The following is an 8,564-nucleotide window of genomic DNA, read 5'->3' on the forward strand; positions in this document are numbered from 1 at the left end:
GGGAGAGGGGCTGAATGGCCCTGACGGGATCTTGAGGTGGAATGCCCCGTGTGTGCGGTAGGCCTAGCACTAACACGGCTGGAGTTCCGGCTTAAAGCCGTCCAGATGATTGCCTCTGAAACAGGGACTTCTGAACCGGTGAATCATTTGTTTTCAAGTACGGTTTAAATGGCTTTGTGTAGCTAGCTAACAGGGAGCGAAGGTAGACAGCGGCTTTGGCACAAAACCACTGTTTTGTATACACACAAAGTAAAAGGAAAAGGGTGGAAGGTAGGATTAGGGAGTCCATTGGAGGAGCCAGAATCACGATGAGATGAAGCTGGGAAAATCATGCAACAGTTCTCTAGCTTCCAAGTGTGGGCTAAAGAATGAGGCTGGACAGTGCGCAGTGTCGCGTTTATGAATTTGCTAGGAAGTGGGGAAGGCAATTCTTTTTTTTGCGGGGGGGGGGGTCGGGGGTACCGGGGATTGAACTCGGGTCCTTGAGCTTGCGAGGCAGGCCACCGAACCACTGAGCTAAATCCCCGGCCTGGGAAGGCAATTCTTTAAAAAGTGATTTAAGTTATTTCTCAGGCTGATGATGACTGCACTGTTTTTAAGTTGTTTCTCAGGCTGATGATTGCACTGTTAAATCGAGAAAATAGGTAAACCCAAGGAAAGCATTACATTGAAACTGACATACAAGCCTGCTAAAGATATCAAAATAGCTGACAGAAGGAACCACATTTGATGAATCTTTTTTAAGCTCTCCAAGAAAAATAATGTGGTAGGGAGATTCACTTTATTCCCTGAGGAAAAGGGTTAGGATGAAAACATTTTGTAAATGCTAGCAGAACATGTTATTGAGACAAGCAAGCTGACAGCCGCAGGAGGAAATAACTCGTGACGGTTGGGAACCTACACCTTAGTAAATTTGCTATTTTTAGTAAAGAGAGAAAGGAAATGTGTTTTGATGTTAGATTTATTTTAATTTTGAAGATCCATCTAATAGAATTTCTGCACAAACATATCTAGACAGAAGGCTGTGCCTGATGCAGGTCGTATGTTACTTTGGTGTGGAGTGCTTATCTGAGCAGTTGACACATTTTTGGAAATTTTATACTTCATGAAATTTCTGAGACATTAAATAGCAAAACTAGAAAGAAATTGATTCTGGTTTCAAGAAAAAGTCCTTAACTTGACCGGGAATAAATGTAGTTGGCACTTAAGTTTATTTAAGTAAATTGAAGCCATTTTTTTTCTCTTCATCATTAAGTTGGTTTAAAAACTTTGCAGCTTTTTTTTTCCAGCTTTAATTGAGTTTATTGGTACATTTTAGGGATACAGTACAGTTACATTCATTGTTGGGATCTTGTACCTCTACATGACAAGTCTTGGTTCTCGTTTTTTCCCCTTGTGCAGCTTTTTTGATAGACATAAGTTTATTTGGAAGACTGAAACTGGGAAGTTGTCGGGTCTTTTTTACACTGTATCTCTCCTGCAGCCAGACTGTTGATCTCCTCATGCAAGAGTCAGGATGTCGTTTAGAACATCCTTCTGCCACCAAGTTCCGAAATCATGTCATGGAAGGAGACTGGGATAAGGTAAAGTAGGGCATACAGAACTGTGACTGCTGCTGAAATTATATGTTGAGTGTGCATTTTGTGACATTTCTTATTTTGTTTGTTTTCTTTTTTTTTTAATCAATTTTTGCAGGCAGAAAATGACCTGAATGAATTAAAGCCTTTAGTGCATTCTCCTCATGCTATTGTGGTAAGAGGCGCACTTGAAATCTCTCAAACGTTGTTGGGAATAATTGTGGTAAATACACTTTTGTTCTTAGTTTTACGTTTATGCTTATTTTAATAGGTTTTTGATAATTCTAGGCATCTGCCTCTTATAGAAGATAAGGCTTAAAAATAATTTTTAGATAATTAAATTTATAATCTAGAATTAGTTTATGTTTTAAAGTGTGTTTTACATTTTTAAGATCATACTTAGAAAATGTATTATGTGAACGTAATTTATAAATTAAGCTCTACAGAAATTATATTGAAAGATCTTCCTGCTTTTGGTGCTATTAGTGGGTGTTTTATACTTGTAAAGCATGTTATATTTTTATATTGCTCAAAATACTAAATGTATTGTTAAAGAGAAAATGTGTAGGTGTCTAATATCTGTACAGCTTTAATGAACTGGCACATTAATTACTCCCACCCTCCAAACTTTGGGAGTTATAGTTAATTTAAACCAACATCAATTGGTGCTCACCATTTTCCATTCTTGCATTCCAAGTTGTGTGGATTGACAGTGTCAAAGTGTTTAGCACATGTATGACTCCTGGAGAATATACAGATTTGACCATTGGGCTGCTTTCTTGCCTTATTTCCCTGACAAGATCAATGTCATAGTTTAACCTGTCAGCCTTCTCAATTCTTAATCTTTTCATACTGATGGCTTCAGTTATCCAGATGTTGGTGAGGAGAGGGTATGTTTTTTTCCAATTGCTGTTCAGAAACCATGAAGGATCAGCTGCTGGCTGTTGGCTGCTGGCTTTTTAACTTCTAGCTGATTCATTTCTTGTCAGAAGCAGTTTCCTGTCTGGTGGGGGAGGGAAAGAAGGCGAATAGGAAGTGAAGTAGGGAAACCAGCTGTTCGTTAAATATTAGTAGATGACTGTTAACATTTTGGTGGTGGTGGTGATGGGGTGTGTGAGTGTGTGTTCTTAAATTGGGTCAGACATTAATAAAGCCTGATGTTTATTTTTTTAATTTCCTTTAAAACTTAGAAGAAGAGTTTTCAAATTTCAGTGTAAATTCTGTGTGAAAGTACAACTCTTAAAAAATAGGCTTCAGGTGAATTAGAATTAAAGCAATGTGTAAACTGAAAAAAGGTAGGAGTCCTTTCTTTTTACATCTTGGTCAGTCTGTAGAGCACTGTGAGATCTAATAAAAGATGAAGGTAAAGTCCCTGGCTGAGCCTCACACCATCTGACTGTTTAGGTATTTACACAAAGAAAGGGGTTCTGACTTGTATCTCACTTGAAGCATTGGCAAATCAGTTGCTTTTAAAGACTGAGTTCAGCTTTTTTTTTTTTTTTTTTTTTTTTGAAGTTGCTTTTCACCTTTCTAAACGTGTTTACATTTACTCCTCTCCCCACCTCATTTTCAGAAGAAGATAATCTAATATACATGTGGTCCTGTTTGTAATAATACCTTTAAAGACAACTATTTGGGTTTTTAAAGCATAATTATTTTAATTGTATACTCAGAATCATTTGATGACTTGGTCCAGACCAAAATTGTACTTTATTTTTAAAACCTGAATGTTTTATTGACCCAGTCTATTCCCCCTCACCACATTGCCCTCTCCTTCCCATTTTTAGATGGTATCAAATGATACTAGGAATAGTGGAAGTTTCTTTGGACTTTCCAGAAGCCGAACTCATGAATCTAAAGTAAAATAGAAGTTTTGAGAGCCATGGTTTAAATGTAATTCATTTCCCCTTTCCATTGAGTCATTAAGTGGCTACAACTTGTCTTATAAACTTAGAACCATTACCAATAACTAGACTTTGTGTGTATCATAATTTAAGACTTCTTCCTCCATATTAAAATTCAGTCTGAGGGTTTAGTGGCAGAACCTTGCTTAGTATAAAGGAGGCCCTGAGTAAAATCAGTCTTGAGAGGAAAGAGCAGTCCAGACACGGGGGAGGTGAAGTAAATGGCAACAGTTTGTAGTGTGAAGCTGTGGTTCAAGCTATCATAGTCATTTGTCAATTTCAGGGGTTTTTTTAGATGTTTAAAAAGGGAAGAAAAATATTGCTGAGTCTAGAAATATCAAAAACTCATTAGAAATCAGAGATAATCTCATAGAGGTCTAATTGGAAGTAAGAAAAGATATAAAGGAGAGATACATTTTTGCACCTTTCTTCTGTAGCCCCCCACCATGTTCTTTAAAAAAGAATAGAGTCCTGTCCCCATCTAAGCAAGTTTCAGTTTTGCCTGATTTTTAAAGCCTTTCCTATAAATAGTTAATATCATTTGTGCATTCTTCAGATTATAGTTACATTTTCATGTTTTAAATTTTGGAAGGTAAAATACAGTTACTCTGTTATTTGTGAACTGCTTCTGAGGAGGCTACACGTTTTTATCTCTGAACCAGATTTCTAGCTATGTTTGGCTAAGAGCAAGATGTCATGTACAATAGTAAAGTTCAGTATCTGTCTGAGGATAGTCTTTGTCTTAATCTGGATAAAATGACTCCTAGAGAAATGATGTTGCGCTGCTTCTATAACATTCCCTGTATATACAGAAATGTGTGATTATATTGGCATCTCTCAGGGTTTTAGTCTGCCTTCCTCCTCTCTCTCTTGCCCTGCCTCTACCCCATAGGATGTAAGTGGCTTGTTCACTCAAGATCTTGGTGGGAAAATAAGGAAGAAATAGCACTTAGGGCACTGTCCCTACACACATCAGAATGGAGGAGGGCATTGGCCCTTATGACTAATAAACATGCAAATGACTTGCCTCAGGTTTTAAAAAAAAAAATCTCCCAATTCCCAGTTGCCAAGAAAATTTAGTGAAGAAGTTAAATCACATGCTGACAAGTTCCATGTGGTGTTTAAATGCAAGAATTCTGAACTAGATGTGATTCTCAAGTTTGAGTAAAAAGTGTACCGAATTAAGTGAAATTTTTAACATAGTATTGATTATGGAAATTTATGAACACTTCATTTTATAAGGAATTATTTATGGAGGATAAAATGGTGAGAACATTCCAGAAAACCTTCGCATTAAAAAAAAAAAATCCCTTTTTTTTTTTTAAAGATCTTTTGTTTGGGGGGGTGTTGTTTTAAATCTGGTGAAACCTTGGGGTAGTTTTTTATTTGACGTGTAAAGGTTAACCTGAGGGTACATGTACAGCAGCATACTTCTCAAGGCATCTCAGTGATAAGTCTGTTTCTGAATCATTCCTGTATCAATCTTAGTGTAAAATTTGGTAAATTATTTTCCTGGAGTTAAAGGAGCTTGTCTCTGATTCATGTTTGATTGCTATCAAACAGGAATCACACAATTTAAGAGTATATAAATGTTTGCCTAATATATACGAGTTTATTTTTTTCTACTTTGAGAAAGTTTTATAAACTTGTAGTTTATGCCTTTCTTGTAAATGCTCCTTAATAGAAAAATTTGAAAGGCAGTTCATTATACTGTTTAATTCTGTAAATACATATTTACCATGTTATGATAGCAGCATGATATTTTTAATGATTTTAAAGTAAGCATCTTAATAGATAAACACTGTACTTTAAGTTTTTCTTTTAAATGGATTTGAAATCCTCACCACTATATGCCTTAGTTTAGAGTCTCTAACTATGATTAGCATTTCTTGCCTATCTTTTCTACCTACATCAGTTGGCTTGTTCTAGCATAAGTAACAAATTTGATGGAAGTATCCCTCCAAGCAGTTAGTTACTTTAAAGGTTTAAAAGAAATTCAAGATAATGACTTTACATATCTCTCCCCTTGTAAAAAGCTAAGAATGATGATCACGATAAGGCAACATTAAAAAACATTAAAGCCATTTCATTGCAGGGGAAAAAATGAAAGTCAGTCTAGAGTGCTTTATTCTTGGGAGGCAAATGAGCTGATAATAATTGTGCTTTGTGGTTAAACATATCAACCATCAGTTTGTTGCAAATATACACATTGAGCCGTTTTAAAGACCTTTTGGTTCACCCCTCTAATGTAAGCATCCCTTCATAGCCACCTAGAAAAGATGAGCTTACACTTTCCATAATAGAGGGAATAGCACTGGCCTCGGGTCTGATAGATAGCTCCTCTTAACTCTGCATAAGCTGAAACGTGCCAGGGGTCTAGTTCTTCATTCTGGTCTACTTAGCCCCTCACATTGTGGCTTTTTAGTTTTTGTTGGTATATATGTGTATATATGTGTGTGTGTGTGTGTGTGTGTGTGTGGTTTGAATATTTATTTATTTATTTAGTGGTGCTGGGCCTCACATGCTAGGCAAGTGCTCTACCACTGAGCTATACCCTTAGTCCATGCATTGTGACTTTTAAGTAATTCTTCTGTTAACTGGTTTTCTCCAGTCTTTTCAAAAAAAAAAAAAAAAGTTGCATAAAACCTCTCAATGTTCTATTGTAAAAGAAAAATTTTTTTGAAAAAATTTTGAGGTGCCTCGTTTCTCAAAGCACCCACACTCCACTCTTGAGAGCATTCTGTATCTGTCTCTAATAAATCCAGTGTTTGAAGTGCTTGGAATAGTTCTAAATGTTTATAAACAAAATTCTAGGTGGATATTTTGAGAGCAGAATTCCGCTTTTTCCTGTATTGATGATGCTCTGGTCACTAATGATCTTGACAGATTTTGAGTTTTACTAAGATGTAGAGTTGAGCACATTTAATCTATTATGACTTTTAAACCAAAATATTTTTAGTGATCTTGAAGCTTTGTAAATATTTTCAAAGGGCATAGTAGAATGGTTTCTACTGTTCTGTTTAGGCACAAACATTTTCTGAAACTACCATCAACTTTTTTCCCTGACTGCTGCTTTCTGTCATGTCAGAGGATGAAGTTTTTGCTGCTGCAGCAGAAGTATTTGGAGTACCTGGAGGATGGCAAGGTCCTGGAGGCACTTCAGGTTCTGCGCTGTGAACTGACACCTCTGAAATACAACACAGAGCGCATCCATGTTCTTAGTGGGTAAGTGCAGACCCCAGATTAATGATGGGGCTGTTTTGTTTGTTTGTTTTATTTTACAGAGATTACCACTTGCCACAGTTTAGTATTCTTTAACATTTTTCCCAGAGAGAAATGCCTGGATGTTATCAGATTCTTATATAATATAGTCTAGGTAAGTTCCCTGGTGTCATCCTAGGAAGCTATTCATATTAGGATAGGAAGATGTTAAGTAGATGAATAGAAGAAATGCATGCTACCCATGAAATGCTGTATCAGAATTCCATGAAAACCCTAGGGCTTGGATCATAGCAAGCAGTGAAGTGTATAGAAGCATCTTTTTTAAATTACTAAAATGACCACATGTACCAGGTTCTTGCAAGGATTTTGCATAAACAGTGTCATCTTATCCTTACATTACTACTTTAAATGTCAAAGCTCCCAAAGACTTGGGCCTGAGCCCTTTCCTTTTTTCTGTCTGACCCTTTCCCAGGTAGTCTCTACACTATGCCTTCACATACCCTGTGTGCCAAGGGCTCCCAAGCCTACCTTCTCATCTGAACGCCCTGTTTGTAGCTAGTGGCTTACAGGACAGGTTAGTTTCCACTTGGATTTCTGATCAGTGTGTCAGAGTTTCATGTTCAAAACAAAAGTCTTGACTCCAGTTGTATCTCCTCCCACTTCCATACCCGCCTGGGCCACTGTTGGTAAATGACAGGTCCTACCAGCTTGCTCACACAAAACCTAAGCTTTATTGTTCTTTCTTTGTGTTGTGACTTGGACATGTAGGGCCTGACTCCAAAAACATGTCAAATCTGTCTTTTCTTTCCATCTCCACAGTTTCTATGCTGGCTAAGCCATGGAGTGAATCTCTCCTAGAGTGTTACAGTAATTTCCTACCTTACTGCCCTGACTCCACCCTTACTCTCTTAACAATACTTCACACAGCCACTGGAAAAATACATAATAAAATCATAAATTAAGTTATTTCACTCCCTTGCTTAAAACCTTCCACTAGCTTTTTGGCACATTTAAAATAAAACCGCAAATCTCTGCCTAAGCCCGCAGGAGCCCTCATCCTCTCCTGCGCTTTCCTTTATTCATTCCTCTATAGTGACACTAACTACTTCTGTCCCTTGACTTGCCACCTCTTTGCACTGCTTGACCTTCTGTCTCAGATGTGCTTCTCCCAGTCTCTGGCTTCTCGTTGCTCAGGTCCCAGAGTAAGTAACCTCTCTTGAGGCTACCTTATGTCATTTAACTGGTTTTCATTTTCTTCTTAGCATTTTTCACTGCATGATCCCCCAACGTCTGTAACAGTACTGACACAAAGTGAGTGTTCACAGGCAAAACGGGGAACAGAAGAATGAACAGCCCAGACAGGTTAGGGCTCATTTTGCAGATAGGAAAACAGCCTCAAATCAAGTGACTGACCCAGTGAAATAGTTAATTTTGTGTAAACCTGAGTGTTTTGTTTTCCAAAGTTGAAGAATAAATTTGAGGAAAGAAAGGAAGAATATAGGAGAGCGTTTATTAGAAACAATAAGGTAAAAAGCTCTCTCCATGGACAGCAAGATGAGATGGATACCAAGTCCAGTGTGCTCTTTGTTGTGGCCTTGTGGGGAAAGGGGTTGTTTTAATGGAGATGACTTTAAAAGAGCTTAAGAAGAAACTGGTTATCTTGTATTTTAAATGTTTTTTTCAAGTTCATTTGGGATGGAGAGGAACTGTCAACTAACCTGGCCTATCTTCTTTCTGCATAGAAAGGTCCTTATCTGCCCCCTCAGATAACCCTTTTTCCTTTGTTTTTGTTTTCATTTTTTAATATGTTGAAGCTTAACCAGCTACTTATTTAATTCTTTTTTTTTTTTTTTTTTGTTGG

At 37.2% G+C, this 8,564-nt stretch overlaps 1 protein-coding gene across 2 annotated transcripts in view; it reads left to right on the forward strand.

Annotated features, from left to right (window-relative positions):
* Window positions 1–1,470: 1,470 nt before the first annotated feature.
* Wdr26 (WD repeat domain 26) overlaps window positions 1,471–8,564 on the forward strand; it is a 34,384-nt gene continuing 27,290 nt past the window's right edge. Inside the window, exons 1-3 of one of the 2 annotated variants that reach the window (XM_010642442.3) lie at window positions 1,471–1,583; window positions 1,696–1,800; window positions 6,570–6,706. In XM_010642442.3, the coding sequence (XP_010640744.1) occupies window positions 1,503–1,583; window positions 1,696–1,800; window positions 6,570–6,706 (323 nt within the window). In that variant the 5' untranslated portion in view covers window positions 1,471–1,502. The remainder of the gene's footprint in view (window positions 1,584–1,695; window positions 1,801–6,569; window positions 6,707–8,564) is intronic. The other variant, XM_010642444.3, reaches the window with a different exon arrangement.

Source organism: Fukomys damarensis, unplaced genomic scaffold (assembly GCF_012274545.1).
Source record: "Fukomys damarensis isolate Sample0158 unplaced genomic scaffold, DMR_v1.0_HiC HiC_scaffold_11, whole genome shotgun sequence".
Taxonomy (NCBI): Eukaryota; Metazoa; Chordata; class Mammalia; order Rodentia; family Bathyergidae; genus Fukomys; species Fukomys damarensis.